This window comes from Danio rerio, chromosome 5, assembly GCF_049306965.1.
Source record: "Danio rerio strain Tuebingen ecotype United States chromosome 5, GRCz12tu, whole genome shotgun sequence".
In the NCBI taxonomy this organism is placed as follows: domain Eukaryota; kingdom Metazoa; phylum Chordata; class Actinopteri; order Cypriniformes; family Danionidae; genus Danio; species Danio rerio.
In genome coordinates, this window is record NC_133180.1 from 69,085,777 (window position 1) to 69,110,000 (window position 24,224).

Below are 24,224 nucleotides of genomic sequence, written 5' to 3' on the forward strand. Positions count from 1 at the left end.
ATGGATCCAAAACACTATAGGTCATTTATGTAAGTAAGAAAAGCACAAGAAAGTAAACAGTGACATATTATACTTAAAATGTTTTGATATGGTGGACTACATATGTCCGCTATTAGACAACACAGAATATTAGGAGTGAACAATATTTGAGCATCAATATCACAATTTGTGTATCTGCAATAGTCACATCGCAGGATTATATATATTTTTAATGATTAAAAGATAAAGATATTAAATATTATTTTTATATTATTGAATAAAATTATTTATACAATGATGATCCTGTTATTTTATTGTTTGATTGTTCACTTCCAAATTTGAATACTGTTGTTAGACTCCTCAGAAAACCATACAGCACTGCGTATTTACCTTTATTTTTGCTTGTATACTGTCATATTTATATTTGCTTGTGATTTATAATATTTTATTCAGCTGCACTGCATAGAAAAAGACTTGATCATCTCAGTCGATCTAGATAAATGAAATCTTTCCAAATAAAGCTATTTAAGTCATCTGGTGAGACTTTATTCATACTGTAATATATATCACAGCAAAACAAAATATCGCAATGTCAGATTTTTTCCAATATCGTGCAGCGCTACAATATATGGTATTATTAATATATATAAACCTGGTATTATCACAATATTAACCTAAGCTGCGCAAAAAAGTTACTTAAACAGGTATAATAACAAAAAATTATATATTTTTATTTTATATAAATGTTATATAAAAAAATTATATAAAAAAACAACTGTGAAAATGTTTTCACTTATCAGTACTTGTTAAAGGAATACTTGACTTTTTTTGAAAATAGCCTCCTTTTACAACCCCCCTGAAGTTAAACAGTTGAGTTTCACCATTTTTTAATCCATTCAGTCGATCTCAAGTTCTGGCGGGAGCACTTTTAGCTTAGCTTAGCATAGATCATTGAATCGTATTAGACCATTAGCATCTCGCTCAATTCATTCATTCATTCCATTCATTTTCTTTTTGGCTTAGTCCCTTTATTAATCTGGGGTCGCCACAGCGGATTGAACCGGCAACTTAATCAGCATATGTTTAATGCAGTGGATGCCCTTCCAGCTGCAACCCATCTCTGGGAAAAATCCATACGCTTTCATTTACACACATAGACTACTGACAATTTAGCCTACCCAATTCACATATAGACCATAGCCCCTTTCACACAGTGATACCGGAAAATATCCGGAAAATTTACGGAACGACTTTACCGGTATATTGAAAAAAGCGCTGTTCACACAGGCGAGGACGTTACGGAAATTTTCCGGAAAAGAGCATTCACACATCCATTCCAAAATACCGGTAAATTCTGACATCATTCACCACAAATGAGCTTTAAACGGCTGCGCTTGTATTTGTAAACATTTGACTAAATTACAAACTCTTTTGATGATCAATATTGTGAACAACTTTCGCAGGATCACTTTCGCATGTCGAGATCATAATATGTGTGTGTGCTGGCGCTCACAGGCTGTTTCATGGGCACACGCAAAGCTTGAAGGTAAACAAACAACGGCTTATCATAAGCATCTTATCGATGATTATTTGCACAGTTGGCATTAAGAAGAACATATAAACGTGATCTGACTAACTTCTAGCAGCTAAATGCGTCTGGAAAAATATTCAAAGGCTTTTATTCTCACAAACCGCGCGGACGTAAATGCGTCTGACTGTTGTGATTGGCTAAAGCAGACGTCTCACGTCAGCACGTTCTAGACGTGCACGCGCTTATTCCGGAAATATTCCTTCTGCGTTCACACAGCGCAGCATTCCGGCAAATTGCCGGTAATGTTACAACTTCTCTTTCCGGAAAAAAGCCAGAACGAATTTACCGGTATTTTCAAAAAGGACCTGTTCACACATACAACCTTTCCGGAAAATTGCCGGTAATTTTCCGGAAAGGTCTGTATGTGTGAAAGGGGCTCATGTCTTTGGACTGTGGGGGAAACAGGAGCATCCGGAGGAAACCCATGCCAACACGGGGAAAAGATGCAAATTCCACACAAATACCAAATGGCCCATTCGGGGCACGAACCAGCGACTTTCTTGCTGCCACCATGCTGCCCTAGGCCAGACTAAAATATGAAAAATGTTAATGTTTGAAAATAAATATGAACAACCACTGCCGATAAAACAAACTGAATATTCTTTAAATAATTCAATATTTTTAAATAAGTTTAAACAATTATTAATTATTGTTTAATATCATGAATGTTAATTATCATAGTATATTGTATTGTTGTATATCATCACATGTCTAGGGGTAAGTATTGATAGTTTAAAAAAAGCCACACAGTTGTGTAATTATTTTGGTCGACTGTAATATACACTCTAAAAACGCTGGGTTCTACACAATCGATTTGTGTTGGGGAAACATGAAGGAATTAAGTTAGCTTATTAAATTTGTAAAACATAAAACAGTTGGATTGAACATAAAACAATCAAGTTGTCACAAAAAACTCAAGAATTATGTTGTTTCAGCATCTTTTATACGAGTAGTTTGAACAAACATGATTTTTTTGAGTGTATTACATGCTGTACTTGTCTATCAAAGTCTCAAGATGAGTTTATTTTTTGAGTTTTTGTCAAATTTTATTACCATTTTTATAAACGATACCAAATGAACTGTGATAATGGGACAAATGTGTATGAATAATTATTGGTTTGACTTAATGTGTGTATACAGAAATACCACATGCTTGGATTGACGTAGGAGAGTGAAAGGAGTGCCGTAAATATGAGACTCTCCCAATGACTGAACTATGATGTTGTTATCTCTCTCTCCACCTTTCTCTAAACTAATCTGAACATAATGGCACAAGACAATGAGTTGCTGGCTGCATATATGACTTTAAAAGCTACAGTGCAAAAAACTAGACACATTTTCAATCTAACACTGTTTTTTTACTGTAAAAGTCTTGTTGATGGTCTTGGGGTTGAAGAATAGATTACATTGTAAAATAGTTCTAAATCCTATAGTGGTTTAAAAAGGATAGTGACACAAATAAAGATGACAGCAAACTATTATTTTGGGTCTGCACTGTGAATCATAAATAGAGACTTCCATACATACCATCTGCAAGTATTTCCAGTTTTATTATCGACATATAATTATGAGCCACTTATGATGAAATCTTTCTACTTAGGATGAAATCTCTCTACTGTAACATCTGTATTAATATGGTGGTTATGGAGTACATTATATAATAAAAATATGTTTCAATATTTTAGATATAACCTGCTAGATTGGTATATTATCATTATATCACCTGATGAAATATAAGGTTATAATTTGTAAAACCAACAACAAAAAACGTCAACAATATACCATCTCAAAATACCTAAAACATTATTGTGATGAGTTTTTATGAACAAAGCTGTCAAATTAAACAGGGATATTTTAAAAGTGACATTAAACTCTTTTGTTCATGTGGGTTTCCTCCGGGTGCTCCGGTTTCCCCCACAGTCCAAAGACAATTGGGTAAGCTAAATTGTCCGTAGTGTATGTGTGTGAATGAGTGTGTATGGATGTGTCCCAGTAATGGGTTGCAGCTGGAAAGGCATCCGCTGTGTAAAACATATGTTGACAAGTTGGCGGTTCATTCTGCTGTGGCGACCCCTGATTAATGAAGGGATTAGGTGAAAAGAAAATCTATGACTGAATGATTAAATCATTTTATTCAAGTAAAGGACTATTATATGACAGAATGGTGGCTAAGTGGTTAGCACTGTTGCCTCACAGCAAGGTCGCTGGTTCGAGTCCTAGCTGGGCTAGTTGGCATTTCTGTGTGGAGTTTGCATGTTCTCCTCGTGGGTTTCCTCCGGGTGCTCCGGTTTCCCTTACAGTCCAAAGACATGCGCTATTGGTGAATTGAATAAACTAAATTGGCCATAGTGTATGTGTGGTGTGTGAATGAGAGAGTGTATGGGTGTTTCCCAGTACTAGGTTGCAGCTGGAAGGGCAACCGCTGCGCAAAACATATGTTGGATAAGTTTTAAGTTATTCCGCTATGGCGACCCCTGTTTAATAAAGGGACTAACTCAAAGGAAAATTAATGAACGAAAGGATAATTATAATTTGACTAACCCTAGATCAGTGGTTCCCTAAGTGGGGGTCGGGACCCCTCATGGGTTGCTTGGTGATTTTCAAAAATCAAATTCATTTTATTAAAGCATTAGAATGACCATATTTTAATATTTATCCATAAAATACAGAAGAAAAAAATAGTAGTTGATAGTTATATTATAAAAAATAACATGCAAATAAAAAGACATCAGCCATTTTATTTTTTTTTTGAGACCGCTGGGGTGATTATGTTATATTGAAGAGACAGCACATTGACTTTATGGCACCAGGTTAAACTTTCAGACACCTTTACAGCACTCACATACATTAAAAATAAATATAAGCCACAACTGAAGATGGAGGATGGTCTCCGAGTGACGTATTTCAAAATTAAATGATGAATCCATTTGGGCCTATTGATATGTGTGCACCATTGTGTGCAAGGTTTATATATTTATAACCACCTCAAAGGATATTGGGAGTCGTGAGTCACTGGCATTGTAATTTCGAGGTTCGCAAGCTGAAAAGTTTGGGGACCCCTGCCTTACATCAACAAAAACATAATATAGGTCAGTTTGGTTAGAAATAGGCAACCACTTAAGATTATTCCACTTTTTACAAGTGTGGTGTCATTCACCCAGTAAAATCTGCAATAAACTGAACAATACGGAACTGTACTTGTGATCTTACAATAAAAGAATAACCAAGGTGCCAACACTGGCAAGAAATTATAAAATAAATACTATTATTAGAAGATAATTCAAAATAACACAGCTTTATAATAAACTAATATGATAAGATTATGCTGAGTCTTATCTCTGTGTACAATAACTCCAGCACTTATCCTTATAATAACACTGAACCTGACTGTGGAGTCTTATGTAACCTAAACACATACTTGCCAGGCAACAAACCTTTAATGTCAACATATGAAGATTTGGACAGATCCTAAAAACAACACTCAATCTCTTTCACGGCCTCTCCCAAGACCACAAGGAGTGGAATGAAGAAAATGAAAACATGCACTCTGGTACACTGAACTCTATTGATGTTTGAATAATGCAGAAAATGGTGAGATTTACTTTCAAAGCATTTAGTTATGTCACACTGTGAGGACAGGAGAAGAACGGGAACTAAAATAAGCTTAAGTCAGACTTCTTAGCAGAACTGCACCTGGTTCTGCACATTTTTTTTAACACCCAGATTTGGCTGACGATACTCTATAGGCCTGACAATGACAAAGTCCAAGCTAACAACGCAAAATTGTGCTGATGTACTCCGTGAACGAGTAATTATATTACAGCGTGCAGACCTCTGGCCTACTAAGAGAGCAATCGACTAGCAATCAGAACAGTCAGCTGATAAATGAACAATCTGACAACTGCACAAAGCCTGAAGACGTTTATGGCAGGGCAGAATGTGAGACCGGATCAACGATCAGCTAATGCATGTACAGCCAAAATTAGTAGCCCTTCTGTGAATGGTTTTGTTCTTCTTCTTCATATATTTCCCAAATGATGTTTAACAGAGCAAGGAATTTTTCACAGTATTTCCTATAATATATTTTCCTCTGGAGAAAGTCTTATTTGTTTTATTTCGGCTAAAATAAAAGCAGTTTTTAATTTTTTAAAAACATTTTAAGGTCAAGATTATTACCCCCCTTAAGCAATACATTTTTAAAGTAATAATGTGTGGAAAATCCCACTAGATAAGCAGTTTCTGAAATACTAAGGCCAGTTCATCACCTTTTTTCTCCATTTCATGCATTGCACTTCAGCAGATGCTCTTGACCATGTCTGCTTGCCTGAATCCTGCCATGTGATAGGCTGATTAGATATTTGCCTAAACAAGCAGTTTAATAGGTGTACCTAATAAAGTGGCCAATGCACCAATGCAGAACTTATAAGTTGTATCTTTAATATTCTGAAACAATGACAATAAAGGAGGTATTATCATTCATTGTTAGACGGTAATTATTTTATGTGGATTAAAATGGAGAGTTCATCCAAAACTGAAAATCCTGTCATTTATTCATCCTCCATTTGTTCCAAACTTGTTTGAGTTTCTTTATTCTGTTGGACACAAAGGAAGATATATTACATACATTCTCAGAAATAAAGATACACGAGCTGTCACTGGGGTGGTACCTTTTCAAAAGGTACAAAATTGTACTTAAAGGGTTCATATTGGTACCCCAAAAGTATATATTATTAGCTAAAGAATTTAAGAGGAACACTTTTGTACTTTTTAGGTACTAACCATAGACTGTAAAATATATGGACGTAGTATCCGTGACGTCACCCATAGGTTTCTGAAGAGCGCAAAAGAAGCCACAAGTAGGCGCGGCCAACCGTCGCCATTTTGGTCACACGTCATCACACCGACGGCGGGATACCAAACAAGGGCAAAGAGGCGGAGAGTGAGCGGAGCTACAGACACCTGCTAGCATTTAGCTTGGACCTGGTTCAGACACACTTTACTTTGGGAGAACGCTTAATACTTTATCACCTGTGACTCGTTTGTATTCTGACCACTTGTGCTTGGTTGTACACTATATCACAAAAGTGTTTAGACTTTTAAAAACACTGCTGTAATACATTAAGCCACTAAACATTGTTCTTATGAGGTTTTTAAACAGGAGGAAAACGCGAATTACTTACAAACACTTCAGATATAGTCTGTGTTAGTTAATGTAAGACTATTGATGAAATCCAGCATAACACTGTATGACAACACTTCAGATGACTGTTCTAGAGCCTACAGCTAATCAATCTGACAGATTCTGGAGTGCATTACATCTCTAAATATAAATATAAACGATAAATGATCTTAAATAAAACAAATACATGTACAGAGATGGTATATAAGTATATAACTTTACTCACATGGGAAACGGAGGCCACGTGAATGGTTTGTGAGTGCCCTCAGCATGCCATGCCATCTAATAATTGTGGGAAACAAGTCCAAAAGGCTGTTGACTGTGTAAAGCCACATAAAACAACACAGAAATACGATAAATATGCCGAGATCAGTGGCTAATCTGCAGAGGTGACGTGACGGCGACCAGCGAGACCTAACTGTCACTCAAGTGGCCACTCCCTTAATTATGCAAACTTTATATAACTTAATATAAAGAAAACGGATGAGTTATAAAAAAATTCACCCCCCTCACAGTTGTCATGAAGGGTAGTATTAGCTGTATTAACCAAAATCTTTTTTTGTACCAGGCTGTAAACACCTTTTTTTCTGCTGTAAAGTTGGCCATTCTAACAGTGGGCTCAATTGAAATTTGCTCTGTTTTGGAGCCAGGAGCAGCCAGGACTAGCGGAATTTCGGATGAATTGCAGTTTTAGTTACTTCCGTATTGGCTTCCTGAGGGAGAGCGGGAGGTTGCCGCTTGGTACTAACATGCACCCTTGAGGTATTAATATGGACAGGGGCGGACTGGGACAAAAATTCAGCCCTGGCAATGTAGCCACACCAGCCCACAACCACACCGACACAGCCCCACCAACAGACCCACACATTCACTACTTATATGGTGTACAGATGGTGAAATAATATAAGCAGTACCATATGTTATAGATATTTAAACATTAAATGTATGTGACTGAAACAAAAACAACCCGTTTATAACAAATATATGCAAACAGTAAACACTAAATAACAAAATAATCTGTAAATCTTGTAGAGTCCATGTGCTGTCTGTTTATACCGTTTGTCTGCTATTACTTATGATAGGAGTAACCTGTGAATGTGAACACACCTTTACACACAAATGGACATGCAGCACTAGCAATACCTCAGCATAATTTTATTCACAAATAACTATATATGTCATTTCTGCAGTGGTGTTCTTTATTGCCACTGTCTATATGCTGGCTTCTCCTTGTTTAGTTGACATTGTACACATTGTCTATCTGATTCTATATCTTCTCATCTTTTTTAACTCTCTCACTGTGTCATCATTGTTTGAATCACTGCTTATGCTAGGCTTTGCCTCCTTCTTGTTTAGAATAAATATGTGCTTATTAAACAATTATAGGTGACCTAATGAATAAATATTAATTGTTATGATGACCTAATGTACAGTCTCTGGCTGCAAGAAACCAAGCAGCCATTCGCAATTGGGCCAAATGCCTGACCTTTATTATTATTATTATTACTATTATCATTATTATTATCCTCATCATCATAATATCCAATTTAGCAAGAGATAAAAGCTGACCACATGTAAAAACAATACAGATTAAAAAAAAAAAAAAAAACTGACCGGCCTACATTTAAAAAATGGTCCAGCCCTTCTGGCATTAGCCAGAATTGCCAGATGGCCAGTCCGCCCCTGAATATGGACCATTTGGGTACAAATTTTTACCTTTTGAAAAGGTACCACCCCAGTGACAGCATGTGTACCTTTATTTCTGAGTGTAGATATTTAAAAATCTGACCAATGTAGTATTTTTTCTTCCTATAATGGATGTCAGCGGCTGCCTTTTCTTCAACATTCTTCAAAATATCTTGTTTTGTGTTTAACAGAAGGAAAATATTCATAAAAGTTTAGAACCACATGAGAGTACATGATAAGGAAATTTTCAATTTTGGGTGAACTGTCTCTTTAAAAAATGAATGCATGATGCCTGTGACTTATTGCTATGATCCAAATATGTCATATTTGACTAAAAGGGGACATCAGCGCTCTCTAGTGTGCACATATGGGCATTACAGAGATTTATAGCGGTGTTAGTTATTAAATCTGTGGTTTATTCACTCAGGCCAAAAAAAGTGTTTATTCTATCATGAATCATCACTGTAACATAATTCCTCATGAATAATGTATTAAAACTTAAATAACAATCTGATCACTACTGACTGTGATAACACATGGCTAAAGTGTGTATAGTCATAACTAATGAGCGTATGTTTGCGTGTGTGAACTTCTGCAGTATTACTCAGAGCACATGGAACAGTTTTTAGGGCAGTGTGGTGTTGATTGGTCTAGTAATTATTCACCGGAGTGCTTACACGAGTGTGTGAAGTGAAGGTGTCAGAGTGTCGGCCTACAAGCGTTGTTTGCTGTAATGCAAATGCACTCTACAATTAAATCAATATTTTGGCACAAAGCAGTTCTGAACTGAAATTAATAATAAAGACAGCAAAATATTGACAGACAAGACGACGATTAAAATAAATAGCAGTGAGTTAAGCTCGATTAACAGTATTTGTTGAATATTGCTTATTATGATGTATATTATCTTATTATAATCTATCTAAAATGAGTTTGAATACACAAATACAACCACGAGTAATCATTTAAACAGTTTTACAGTTCAAATAACAAACATGTTTGATCAAAAGAGTTATTTCTGATTTTAAATTGTCTGAAATCTTCCAACTCTCTGTAACTTTTTTGTTCTTTTTTTTATTAATTTATTTTTGTCAAAGATTGTTTTATTGACAGTATATAACTGAAATTAAATAAACAGGGCTTTTTTCCCTAAATGGAGTGTGCAATGTCTATTTAGTAGGGCCGCACAATATATTGTTTGAGTATGGATAGCAATGTGCAAATCGGCAATAGTCATATCGTAGGATCTCAAGAGATTTTATAAGTTCTTTTAAACCATTTGGGCACAAGACATTATAAAGTTTTTCTGCTTTACAATTAGATTAGATCTGATTGATTGGGTTCACATACAGTTGAAGTCAGAATTATTAACCCCCCTTTGATTTTTCTTTTTTTTTTAATATATATATATATATTTCCCAAATTATGTGTAAAAGAGCAAGAAAATTTCCACAGTATGTATGATAATATTTTTAGTCTTTCTTGTTTTATTTCAGCTAGAATAAAAGCAGTTTTTAATTGGTTAAAGACCATTATAAGGTCAAAATTATTAGCCCCTTTAGGCTATTTTTTATAGTCTACAAAACAAACCATCGTTATACAATAACTTGCCTAATTACCTTAACCTGCAAAGTTAATCTAATTACCCTAGTTAAGCTTATAAATGTCACTTTAAGCTGTGTAGAAGTGTCTTGAAAAATATCTAGTCAAATATTATTTACTGTCATTATGGCAAAGATAAAATAAATCAGTTATTGAATTGAAATGAAATACTAAAACTATTGTGATTAGAAATGTGTAAAAAACAAAAAAAATCTTCTCTCCGTTAAACAGAAACTAGGGGAAAAAATAAACAGGGGCAACTTGTAAAGAGCATGTGGTTTGTAAATAGGCTCGCATATCTATTTTTATCAACAAAAAATATCGAAAAGTTCAACATAATTTAACATAACCTCAACTGAGACAACATGAAAGAACATGAAACAAGTTAGTAGCCCCTGCCCCTTTAAAAAAACAGCCAATAGCATTTTGTTATTATCACAGCTCTGCCAGTGGGATTGTTTGAGATCAAGTGCAAGATATGAAAAGCAAATGAGAAGCGTCTTGAAGGGAACGGCGCATGTCAGATACTATAGCGCATTTGAATGATTTGACAAGAAACTGACACAGAGGTCAAATCAAAAACAAATTTTGTACCCATTTAGACGGAAGTGACAAACTGCAGGATTTGGATGTTTGAATGCAAATTTTGTCACTGTTTTGGAGCACACTAGCTTACTATTGTCCTTAAAACTACCATACTAACATCTAACTTTCTCTTAATTTCGTTCAACCTTTAACTTGTGGTTTTCAAATAAGCCAGAATGACTTGATTAGCTGGATCTGGTGTGTTTAATTAATGTTTAATCTAACCTCTGCTGGGCTGTGGCCCTCCAGGAACTGAGTTTAACACTCCTCTTCTAAGGTGTGCAATTATTTCAGGGAACCACACAGCTAAATTAGTTCAAGGCAGGTCTTGACCCCATTAAAAGTTGCGTCTCACCATGCTGAAGGATTTAAGTTATTTCACAGCAGCCTACAACTGTCAAAAATTAAATCAAAAGAGAAAGCTTTGGATAAGATGCATATTAAACTAGAACTAGACACATAAGCTGTTTTGAGCAAAAACTTGACAAATTTGTTTGTCTGATCAGTGTCTGGTTTGGTAACCATTGTATAAGCAGAATAATTGACGCTGGTTCTTTGAATCGTTAGAAAATAAAGCATATACTATATGTGATAATGCAAATAATGCATCATATTTTACTAATAATTCAACAGCCCATCACTAATTATACCTTACAACATTTTATATTAATTATAATTTTGCAAATCATCATTTTTTTTAAACCACTATATCTCAAACTTATATGCTTTTTCATGATATTTTGGATGCTGTTGGGGAGTGTATCCTGTCTAAAATAGATTTGAGTCTTTCTGAAGGGATGATCCCAACATATTTGAAAAAGCTGAATGTAAATCTTGGATATATCCAATTTTAGGCTCATTTCTAATTGAACTTGTATTTCTAAAAGCTTAGAGAAAGTTGTTTCAAATCAATTGCTAAGCTATTTAGACTCAAATGGTGTGTTTGACAATTTTTAGTCAGGTTTTAGGAAACATCACAGAACTGAATCTGTCCTGTTAAAAATATAAATAAATAAATAAATACATACATAAAACATAAATAAATAAATAAATACATAAATAAATAAATAAATAAATATATATATATATATATATATATATATATATATATATATATATATATAAATAAATAAATACATAAATAAATAAATACATACATAAAACATAAATAAATAAATAAATAAATAAATAAATAAATAAATAAATAAATAAATAAATAAATAAATAAATAAATAAATAAATAATATTATATTTTGCTATCTACTATTAGCTATTGATATTTTGATATTGATAACTGGTTGTATTTTTGCTTCAAGACGTTTGTGCAGCATTTGACGTGGTTGACCAAATTGTTTTTATTTCCCATCTTGAACATTGTGTCCGTTAAGGGTTTGTTCTTAAAATAGTTCAAATCCTATATAAATAATATAACTTTATCAGTTTATGTAAATTGGTGCTCATGACTTGTGGAGCTCCTCTAGGCTCTATCCTTGTCTCATTTTCTTTTCTTTTTTACAGTATATGCTCTAATTGGGTTCCATTGTAAATAAACACAATGTGTCGTTTCACTGTTATTTGAGTGCTTGTCTGTCTAATATTAAGGCTTGTATGTCTATTGATTTTTTAAATCTCAATGAGAGAAAGGCTGAGGCAATTGTATTTGGTCCTTTAGTTGTATATGGCAACACAGCAAGTTCTGGGTGATCTGGTAGCATATCTCAAGCCCTAAAGAAATGTGGATATTATGTTTGACTCTGCTTTGACCTCTGATAAATGGAGTAAATGAAGCAGTTGAATCAAGTTTCGTTAAATCAGACTTCTTGCTAAGATGAAGGGCTTTTTCACCTTTGCTGCAGTTTGAGAGAGTGATTCATCCTTTTATCTCATCTCGACTAGACTACTGCAATTCAGTATGTATTGGTATTAAACAATCATATCTGAATCATCTACAAACATAGCAAAATACAGCTGACTAGCACTCACAAATACAATCATATTTTCCCTGTCCCACTCTCATTGCCTTGGTTGCCAGTACATTTTAAGTTACAATTTTACTTTTCGCTTTTAAGGTTTTAAAGGGCACCTATGGTTAAAAATATACTTTTCAAGCTGTTTGGACAGACTTGTGTGTAGTGTATAGACCGTCATATTAGGGTGATATAAACACACACAGTCCTTTTTTTTTTCAGTTTAACAACATAAAAACGGTCAACCCAAGCTCATTCTGGAAACGTAGCCCCGCGGACGTTTCTGGAGACCGCGATTTACGTGGCCGGAGGTACGTAAAGGCCGCGTTTGGTTTTTTTCGAGCAAACGCTGCGGGGCGGTGTGGTGCCGCTCCGCCCCTCCTCTTTGCGCTCGCCGTCCGACGGCTCGCCTCCAAGTGGAGAGCTTTCCCGATGCAATCAGTTTGTCCGCTTAGCTCACAGCGTTGCGTCGGCGGAGCGGAGGCCCCGGAGGAGGAGGAGGAGCCGGAGCCGGCCGCGGTGGACGACGACCGGGATCGAGTCCGGGGAACAGCAGGTTCCGGAAATCAGGTAAGACGGAAAACGGAAAATAAGGGCGAGAACGCGGCGGGATCCAAAAACGCGATCGAAATCGAAGACGAGGGCTTTTGCTTTTTTTTTTCAATCTGGCGGCTTTTCGCACGAGAACGGTGCGGGCGCAAACGCCGCGCGCTCCCGAGAGGCGCCCGAGACGCGAAAAAGCGCGCACAGCGGCCTCTCGCGGATCCGCGAAAACAAAAAACGCTCGAATACGTACCTCCTAGGACGTAAATCGCGGTCCACAGAAACGTCCGCGGGGCTACGTTTCCACAATGAGCCTGGGTTGAAAACGGTGGACTAATTGGAGCTGTTTTTAGAGCGAAAACCACACTTGGCGTAGGTTTGCAAACGTGTACTTTTCATTGCGTCTACCTAAATTTCAGCTGTTTGCATTTCTCGCGGTCACAGAAGCTCCCTGTGATCTTAACTAGGTGTAGCTGGAAAGTGCGAGCATGTTGCCTCACATGCGCATCTCTCCATTGGATATAAAATAACGAACTTGCCTGCAAGTCGCACACCAGAAGTGCCGCTCTGTGTGGGCGTCGCGCCACGCAGCGCCATGCATTTTAGAATTCTAAACGTAAATGTTCTATCAGGTCGGCTGTCCGCGGCGCCTAGCCTTGATTCAGGTAATACGTAATAGTATCAGAAGTAGCAGATGTTGAGATGTTGTAGTAGTGGTAAATGTTGTTGTAGTAGTATCAGTTGTAGTAGATGTTGTAGTAGTATTAATGGTAGTAGTCATTGTAGTAGTATCAGTATTAGTAGATGCTGTAGTAGCAGGAGTTGTTGTTGGTCTAGTAGTATCAGAAGAAGCAGATGTTGTCGATGTAGATGTTGTAGTAGCGGTAAATGTTGTTGTAGTAGTATCAGTTGTAGTAGATGTTGTATTAGTGTCAATAGTAGTAGTCATTGTAGTAGTATCAGTAATAGTAGATGCTGTAGTAGCAGGAGTTGTTGTTGGTCTAGTAGTATCAGAAGAAGCAGATGTTGTCGATGTAGATGTTGTAGTAGCGGTAAATGTTGTTGTAGTAGTATCAGTTGTAGTGGATGTTGTAGTGTCAATAGTAGTAGTCATTGAAGTAGTATCAGTATTAGTAGATGCTGTAGTAGCAGTAGTTGTCGTTGGTGTAGTAGTATCAGAAGTAGCAGATGTTGTCGATGTAGATGTTGTATTAGTGGTAATGTTGTTGTAGTAGTGTCAATAGTAGTTGTCACTGTAGTAGTATCAGTTGTAGTAGATGTAGTATTGTAGTAGTCGTCAGTGTGGCTGTAGTAGCAGTAGTAGTTGGAACATTAGTAATTTTCTGTAGTAGTAGTAGTTGGTGTAGTATTTGTAATTAATTAATTTTTATTATTATTATTGCTGTTATTATTACTGTTGTCCTTTTCATTATTACTATCATTACATTACTATCATTGTTGTCACTTCTTACCACAGATTGATTAATTTTTTTATCTATTATATATATATAATGCTATTGATTTCATTTAATAACAGTTATACATGTTATTTATATATATATATATATATATATATATATATATATATATATATATATATATGTATGTATGTACTCAGACTATCCACCTACTGCAGGTACCTTTACATGCACGAACACATTGTGTTTTCATGTTTTTGTTGTTGCTTTGTTCTCTTCGTATGTGATCCCATTTTGTGTACTAGCATATTCTAATACAAAAAATAAATAAATAAAAAAGGAAGTATTTGTTTAAAATGAACCAAATTCTTTATGAATGTTAAAAAATCAACATGATGCCACAAACGGCGCTAAGCTTTTGTTAAACTCAGAAATCCTTTAATATGTTCAATTCAAGTATATATCAAAATAATCAAACTTTCTAAATATTCCAAACCATATTGTTTAGCACGACGGTCGACTGTTGTTGTTTTATTGTGCATTACAAATAAAAGTGAAGAAGGTTATGCTTATCTGAAAAAAACCTGCTGTGTATTCTGAGGTTTTAAAAAACTTTTGTTTAAAAAAAATTCCCTTCTAACCAGTTAGGTAACTTCCAATGTGACCGGCAGAATCGGGTGGTCATGTAGTTTATATTTTACAGATGCTGCGTAATATCATTGTACCTGCTTCAGCCATGATACTGCAGCTAAGTGCCTTGATTATTACACCAGAATGTGAGTATAGTTCCTATATAAGCAAAGTCAGTCGGTCTTAGTACACAATATAACTAGAGAAGAGTCACACTTTAAAAAGTTAAATAACTGAAACTCTGGACATTTTGGTCATGCTAATGGTCTACTCTGATTCAATGATGCTATGCTAAGCTAAATGTGCTCATGCCAGACGTGGAGATCACCTAAATGGATTCAAAAATGGTAAAACTCAACTGTGTGACTCAAGAGTAGAAATCAGTAAAGTAAAAGAGTAAAATTGTTCCTTTAAAATGAACTAAATGCATTACGAGTCTTAAAAAAATCGACATGATGCCACAAACAGCTGTTAATCCGTTCAATACACGTATACAAAGTAGACAAACTCACCTCTGAGGTCCAGTAGAGAGGCCCTGAGTAATCTGTCCGTCCCCTGATGGCGCTCTCTTTGACCGCGTACACCGTTCTTTCCACTGCTCCTTGGTCACAGATCTCCAGCGTGGCCAGTTCTCGCATTAGATCTGACTGACTGACCGACCTGCGCTGCCTTGATAGTGGAGACATGCATGTATATCCATTCCTCGAAGGCGAACGACCCCTAGGCCTGTTAATTCGTGGTAGCTGACCTTTAACCTGCAACCTGCTGTAGCTTTCACTATAGCGGCCGACGTGAGGCTCTGAATGCAGCGCCGCTCGCCCACGTTCGGGCTCCTGAGGGAAAAACAGGACCCCTCGGGCTAGGCATGGGCTGGGGCTCAGATAACGGGAGGTGGAGGGTGCATACCTGGAAAGCTGGGGTTGACCTCGCACTATATATGCCAGAGTGGGATCGCAGGGGTCGTAGGAACTGTAAGGGCTCAAGAGGGTGGAGCCAGTTGCGTATTTAGGGGACGAGTAGACTGGAGACATGATCACGATGTGAAGATAAATCAACCCCAAGAGAGACAAACTGTAAAAAGACAAGAAAACAAAGGTCACGAAACACCAAAACACTTTTTTTTTGAGCTGTTGACAGTCATATATGTGTCCCGCGCTGCTAAAAACACTATTAGGACACATACATTTCACATAAAAGTGAAAACTGGTTGCTTTGGCATTATTTCGAGCAAATTAGTTTCTCCGGTTTGAAACTAATTTTTGAAGCTACAACACGGGAATTAAATCCTTGCAAATATTCCAGCGTGTAGACTGGCTGTCTGTAGCGGCGAGTACAACGTGACGCGTTTGAGTGTGCAGCATTAATTCAGGAGAAAGACTTGGTTCAAACCAATCAGTGTGCTCTATTGACCCTTCGCTAAGTCCCCTCCTTAGTTACTGTTGCTACGCCTGTCAAGCTTTCGTGCCTGGCACGTCTATTACAATGTGTATGCGCCAGTGTCAGACATTGCCAGGGAACATGACATTTTTGGCGAACAGGTGAGATATCTGAAAAAGCCAGACAAAAAAGGACTATAGTATGCATTACAAGGGTACTTTCCAACCCAAGCTCATTCTGGAAACGTAGCCCTGCGGACGTTTCTGGAGACCGTGATTTACGTGGCCAGAGGTACGTATGGCCGCGTTTAGTTTTTCTCGAGTGAACGCTGCGGGGCGGTGTGGCGCCGTTCCGCTCCTCCTCTTCGCGCTCGCCGGCCGACGGCTCACCTCCTAGTGGAGGGCTTTCCCGATGCAACCAGTTTGTCTGCTTAGCTCGCAGCGTTACGTCGGCGGAGTGGAGGCCCGGAGGAGCCGGCCGCGGGGACGACCGGGATCGAGTCCGGGGAACAGCGGTTCCAGAAATCAGGTAAGATGAAAAACAGAATCCGAAAAATAAGGGCGAGAATGCGGCGTGATCCGAAAACGCGGTCGAAATCAAAGACGAGGGCTTTTGCTTTTTTTTTTTTTCTGGACAGCTTTTGCAAACCATCACTTGGGTTTATGGAAGGAGGAAGAGGAGGAGTCGATCGGTCGATCATTCGGTCGTTCAGCCAGCCAGTCGGATGGACGGTCGCTCCACAGCAGCCTCCGGCGGCTTTTCGTGCAAGAACAGCGCAGGCGCGAATGGCGCACGCTCCCGAGAGGCGCTCGAGATGCGAAAAAGTGCTCACAGCAGCCTCTCGCGTATCCGCGAAAACAAAAACTGCTCAAATACGTACCTCCCGGGACGTATTTCGCGGTTCGCAGAAACGTCCGCGGGGCTACGTTTCTACATTGAGCCCGGGTTGGTATATTCACTACATAATACGCAACAAATAAAAAATAATTTTATCAAAATTGAAGCTAGGTTAGCCAAGTTGCCTCATACGCTGCCCATTCAACAGCTTAGTTCATGCACAGCAGGAGAGGAGAAAGCGCAGCGCTTTGGCCTGTTTAAAATAACAAAAGAATGACACAGGGAGAAAGCACTGAACTAATGAAATGTATTCAATACTAAATATAAAAGGCTTTTTTGGTGATGGCAGCTTAAAGACGCCTTTAATATGGAGAATGAATTCACATGCATTGCTCAGGTGTGATTTGATCAGACTTCAACAGAGTGTAAACATCTTGATGGTTCTGTGGTTCTCGTCTATCAAATCAGATCTTTAATTTGTATTTTCTATTGGATTCAAGTCAGGTGATTGGTTGGACCATTCTACAGCTTGATTTTCTTTCTCTGAATGCATTTGAGAGTTTCCTTGGTTGTAGATCATTGTCTTGCTGAAATGTCCACCCTGGTTTCATCGTTATCACTCTGATAATGTAGATGTTGAACTGAAGCAGCTATATTAATTTACACTGAGGAAGGGCTGAAGGCTGCTGAAGAACTACTGAGAGATTTCAGCTGCTGTCTGGGCTTTCACTGTCTTTCTACAACTCCCTTTCTTTATGTGTTCAATACTTTTTTCCCTGTGTCATTTCATTTTATTACACAAATTAATTTGTAGACTAATTTGTTTTTTTTCTTTGCATAAATGGATTTCAGCAGAAGTCAACAGCAGTCAACAAATATGCTTTCTAAGAAAAATGGTGATGTGCTCAATACTTATTTCCCCTACAGTATATCATCACAAATTATGTGTAAGACTGTAAAATGGGGAACTTCTTTTTATGTCTTGCTCATGGAAACACAAAGACGACATGATAAACGTGACTTGTCTCATCTTACAGTATCAGTTGTGTCCAAGCAGGACGAAAGTCAACTTGAGTTACTAGCAGGTAACTTACACTGACACTCAAAAGGTTGATGATGAACGGTATAATTCAGAAATATTGTAATTTATTTTGTACATTTTGTTTAAGTGCTAAAGTTGGCAATTTGGCAATGACTAAACCATAAAAATAATGCACTTTCTATAAATAAGTTTTTAAGTATGATGAATACTGTAGAAGCTTTTCCAAACAAATTTTTGGAATACATTTTAACAATACGGACAATGTATGAGGTCATTTTTCAATATGATTTTAAAAATACTTTTTTTTATAGCTTTTTTTTGTTGTTGTTGTAAATCTAACAGTTTTCTGCAGATTTTCCGTAAAACTTTACAAAACATGCCCCTACAAGCTTTGCCTACTATGTTGCAAAAAAAAAATAATAATAATAATTAAATAAATAAATATATATATTTATATATATATATATATATATATATATATATATATATGTGTGTGTGTGTGTGTGTGTGTGTGTGTGTGTGTGTGTGTGTGTGTGTGTGTGTGTGTGTGTGTGTTTTGTAATTTAATTTTTTTTGGGGGGGAATATTTTTGTTGCAATATAAATATATAGGTATTGCAACTATAAAACAATACCTGCAAATGTAGCCCTTCTGTATTACTCTTAAAATTTTAAATCTACCCTCAACCTTATTCCTAACTTCATTAAAATAAAAAAATTTAAATACTTTAAATTAGTTTCAAGTAAGCAATACTAAAAACTTGGTAAAATAAACAAGATGAGTTCCTCTGTTTATGATCTATATTCAATACTAGATGGTAATAATAATATATTTTATTAATGCCAAATAGTACACAATACAAAATATATATTTATATAAAATAAAACAAATTTATTTCCTTCTTTCTTTTTTGAAATCCAAAGTGGAAAGAAAGATGGTGACGATGATGGCGAAAACTGAGATAACGACATCTGAAAAAGTAAAAACATGATGGTAAAGATGAAAGTGAGGATAAGACAGCAATTGACTCAGAATTACAATACTTTAAAAACAAGGAAAAACCAAACAGGATTTCTACCAACTACAGTAAGATCTATATATAAAACTATGATTTCAAATGGCTATGATCAGATTTGTACTAAATAAAGGCCCTGTTTAAGTAAAATACCAGAGTCTATGCCAAAAAAACACAAAAGTGAAAGCAGAAGATGATGAAGATTAATAACTCAGGCAATAATTATACAAATGAATATGATGCTGACCAGGAAGAAAATGACCAACATAATGACAATGACTGACTGCAAAAAGCTGAAGTACAACGAGAATATGATGATGACGATGATGATGACGCTGATGATGATGACGACGACGACGAAGAGGAGATTTTTAAGAGGAGTCTTTGTAATGATGTTAAATTTATGTGAGGGAAACGATTCAGGAGAATGGATGAATGCGCATTAGCTAAAGTCAGAGTAATTAAGTAATGCACTGCTACCTAAAGCGCAGTAATCTGAGCGTGAGTCAAACAGAGACTGTTACTGTAGGATACAGCAGTTACTATAAACACCCACTCATTAACGCTGACTGTGGGAAAACTGCCATCGATAAACAGCGGTGGTCTCGTTAAATTGCAAAAACGACGTAATCTTGAATAGAAACGGGAGTTAATAGTGAACTAAACTGGTGTGGCTAAGTTATGTCACATGTTTAATCCTGCGCTAGAGCCTCCTCAAATAACGCTTAAAATCCTTACCAGCGGAATTCCAGTTCATCCTCCCAAGTGGCCAGCCAAGTATTCCTGGATTCCCTGATAAAACGCGCACTATATTTCAGGATAGAGCAGAAAAATGTTTGGAGACGGGCTCGGATTTAAGCACTCGGTAGGCTGCTTGGAGTGACAGCATACCAGCACTGACTCCTGCTCAGATATTTGTGCTTTTCTCAAGTCAGGATTTAAGGAACCGCCTCCCAAGCGGTTGCCAAGCAACGCGGCTCGTTCCCTCACGCGCGCGCGCTCTCTCTATCTTCGGCTTGGTGCAGAAGCCATGATGACTAACGGCACTATGAATAGAAGCAGAATTTATGTGAAATGCTGACTTTATTCTCAAATAAATCCCATTGAATTAAAAACAAACAAACAAAGAACCGAACGAACAAACAATCCCTAGAATAAGAAGTTCCAGAATGAATGGGCATCACCAGAAGCAGGTGACTGTACTAGGAAAAACAGTAGCCTATGGTTCAGTTGTGTGGTGTTCACGAGTGATCAGAAACATATCAAGTCAAGTGTGGGTGATATTACCAAACTCAATTGCAAATGGCTCTACAATTCACTTTAAATGTCAGTGATTCATACCGTACAATGAGTATTTTTTGTACAGGGACAAAATGGTCACATCTATCAAACATGGCCTACTACAGCTTAAATAAGTGATGCTTTTAAAGACATGGTTCAGCCCAAAATGAATTTTGCTCAAATATGGATGTTGACTTACCATTCACCATTTTCTAACAACTTTTGAGTTGATCCAAGCCTTTTCATTTTCATTTTTCAGTCTGACCCAAAGGAAGATGCTTTCAAAATGTTGTTTACACTACCCATTGATTGACATATTAGGCTGAAGAACTATGGATGTCAATGGGTACAGATTATTAACATTTTCCAAAGTAGCTTATTTTGCGTTCAACCAAGGAAAGAAACACAGAGGATTGGAATAACTCGAAGACACAAAAGAATCAGAAAAGAAGATATTTTGAAGAGTGTTAGTAGAAAGTATACTCATTGACTTCAATTGTAGTTTTTTTTTTTTTTCTACAGTGACAGTGGATGCAAAATAAAAACACTTAAAAACAGTGTGTTGGTAACAAACACTGCTCACTAATTTGTATTCACAGACAGGGCCTTAAATTAACATTGGTTAATAGCCAAAAACTTGAGAGCATTTATTCTGTACATTGTTTCATAAAAATTTTTTTTAGGAAGAGCATGTCTAAGTGCATTTATTATTATAGTTGTTATTATTGTTATATCACATAACTAACAATTATTTATTTTTCTATCCTTCAAATGTTAAAGGAACACTTGAGTGTTTTTGGAAACAGGCTAATGTTACAACTCCTTTAGAGTTAAACAGTTCGGTTTGACCATTTTTTAATCCATTCAGCAAATATTTGCATTTGGCAGGAACACTTTTAGCTTAGCTTAGCATAGATCATATTAGGCCATAAGCATCTTGCTAAAGAAATGACTAAAGAGTTTCAATGATTTTCCCTTTAAAAACGTGAATCTTCTGTAGTTACATCATAAGATAAATGTAAAATTAAAAGTTGCTATTTTCTAGCCCAATATGTATAGGAAGTTTACTCTTATTTTGGAACTTTGATGCCGTACCATGGCTGCTGGAGGCGCAATGATTTAATTTGATTCAATGATTTATGCTACAAGTGGAGGAGATCGGCTGAACTGTTTAACACCAGGAGAATGTAAAAATTACCCTTTTTTAAAGTGGAGTGTTCCTTTGAATTTTAGAACTATTATAATATAAAAAACAAGACAGAAACAATCAATTTTATTTATTTTTTCTATCCTTCAAATTTTAAAGGAACACTCTTTTGGGCAATAGGCTAATTTTATAACTCCTTTAGAGTTAAGCGGTTCAGTTTGACTATTTTTGAATCCATTGAGCAAATAATTGCATCTGGCAGGAGCACGTTTAGCTTAGCTTAGCATAGATCATTGAATCAAAATAAACCATTAGCATTTTGCTAAAAAATGAATAAAGAGTTTGGATAATTTTCCCTTTTAAAGCGTGAATATTTTGTAGTTATAACCCCGCCAGTCCTACACCATCCAGCCCGCTCCGAGCTGGGATCAAACCCTCCGGATGGTAGTCAGTCGGTTGCTCTAACAAGGAGGCTAAAGATCATGGCCTCTAGCGCCTGTCACTTTTTAGATGTCAGAGGAGAGAGGTTTACCTTTACAGCACTAGTTGTCCCCTGCTACAGTTACATCATAAGACAAACATAAAATTAAAAGTTGCTACATATAGGAACTATGTCTCATTTTGGCATCAAGGAACTTTGATGCCGTACCATGGCTGAAGCAGGAGCAATGATTTAATTCGATTCAATGATTTATGCTAAGCTATGAAAAAAAAAAGTGCTCCCACCAGACCAGGAGATCGCTGTATTGTTTAACACCAGGAGAGTGTTAAAATGACCCTTTATTTAAAAAGTGGAGTGTTCTTTTGAATCTTAGAGCTATTATAATTGTAGAAAACAAGAGAGAAACAATTAATTTTATTTATTTTTCTATCCTTCAAATGTTAAAGGAACACTCCACTGTTTTTGGAAAAAGGCTAATTTTACAACTCCCTTAGAGATGAACGGTTCAGTTTGACAGTTTTTTAATTCAATCAGCAGATATTTGTAGAGGGGTCTGGATGCAGACCTGGTGCAGTGCAATCTGAGCTGCATCCAGTGTTGTTTAATAAGCTCACCTAACCCTACCCATACCCCTAACCCTACCCGTCACAGTGAAATCACTCACTCCATTGAGCGCATTGTGTCTGACATTGCATCACTGAGTGATGCAATCTCAGCTTGCATGATAAAGGCTGCATCCAGATACTATTGGATATCTGTGTCTGGAGGGAGCACTTTTAGCTTAGCTTAGCATAGATCATTGAATCGGATTAGACCCTTAGCATCTTGCTAAAGAAATGACTAAAGAGTTTTGATAATTTTCCCTTTTAAAGCTTGAATCTTCTGTAGTTACATCATAAGACAAACACAATTAAAAGTTGCTAATTTGAAATCCAATATGTATAGGAACTTTTATTTTGGAACTTTGATGTCGTACCATGGCTGCAGCAGACGCAATGATTTAATTTGATTCAATGATTTATAATAAGCTGCGCTAAAAGTGCTCCCACCAGTCCAGGAGATCGGCTGAACTGTTTAAAACTGTTAAAAATTACCCTAAAGTGGTGTTCTTTTAAATCTTAGACCTATTATAATTATCGAAAACAGGAGAGAATTTTATTTATTTTTCTATCCTTCAAATGTTAAAGGAACCCTCCACTTTATTTTGGAATCTAATTTTACAACTCCTTTAGAGTTAAACGGTTCGGTTTGACCATTTTTGAAGCCATTCATCAGATATTTGCATCTGGCGGGAGCACTTTTAGCTTAGCTTAGCATAGATTATTGAATCGGATTAGACCATTAGCATTTTGCTAAAAAACGACTAAAAAGTTTTGATAATTTTCCATTTTTAATTTGAATCTTTTGTAGTTACATCATAAGACAAACAAAATAAAATAAAAGTTGCTATTTTCTAGTCCAATGTGTATATGAACAATATCTTAAAAAGTGATTAGATTGCCTTACTTTTAAAAAATTGAGTAAACCCCATTGCTTTTAAAGTGATTTGTTGACTTTACGTTAAAAAATTGTAAGCAAATCCATTGCCTCAAATGATTAAGTAAATTAGTTCTATGCATAATTTATATTAAAAAAATAAAGTTAAGTCAATAGGGCCATTCTAAGGTACAACAGATTAAGGGTGCTTTCACACCCAGTTTCGGAACCAGTCTCGTTTGCCCGGTTAGCGCGGTTCGTTTGGCATATGTGAAACCAACAATCGCTCTAGGATCCGCCCCAAATCAATCGCTCAGAGATCCCTTGAATGAGGTTGTCTCGGATCGATTGAAACGAACTCTGGAGCGCATCAATTGCAGTGAGAAAGCGATACAATCCGAGCGCAGTTATATCACAGTGTTTTTAG

At 36.6% G+C, this 24,224-nt stretch overlaps 2 protein-coding genes across 2 annotated transcripts in view; both read right to left on the reverse strand.

Annotated features, from left to right (window-relative positions):
- Positions 1 to 20,349, reverse strand: part of usp2b (ubiquitin specific peptidase 2b) — an 87,509-nt gene extending 67,160 nt beyond the window's left edge. Inside the window, exons 1-2 of the mRNA XM_009301922.5 lie at positions 20,190 to 20,349; positions 15,693 to 16,251 (exon numbers count right to left, since the gene is read on the reverse strand). Of these exons, the coding sequence (XP_009300197.1) occupies positions 15,693 to 16,211 (519 nt within the window). The 5' untranslated portion in view covers positions 16,212 to 16,251; positions 20,190 to 20,349. The remainder of the gene's footprint in view (positions 1 to 15,692; positions 16,252 to 20,189) is intronic.
- Positions 1 to 24,224, reverse strand: part of cntrl (centriolin) — a 548,241-nt gene that overhangs the window by 243,067 nt on the left and 280,950 nt on the right. The gene's annotated exons all lie outside the window — the stretch shown is intronic.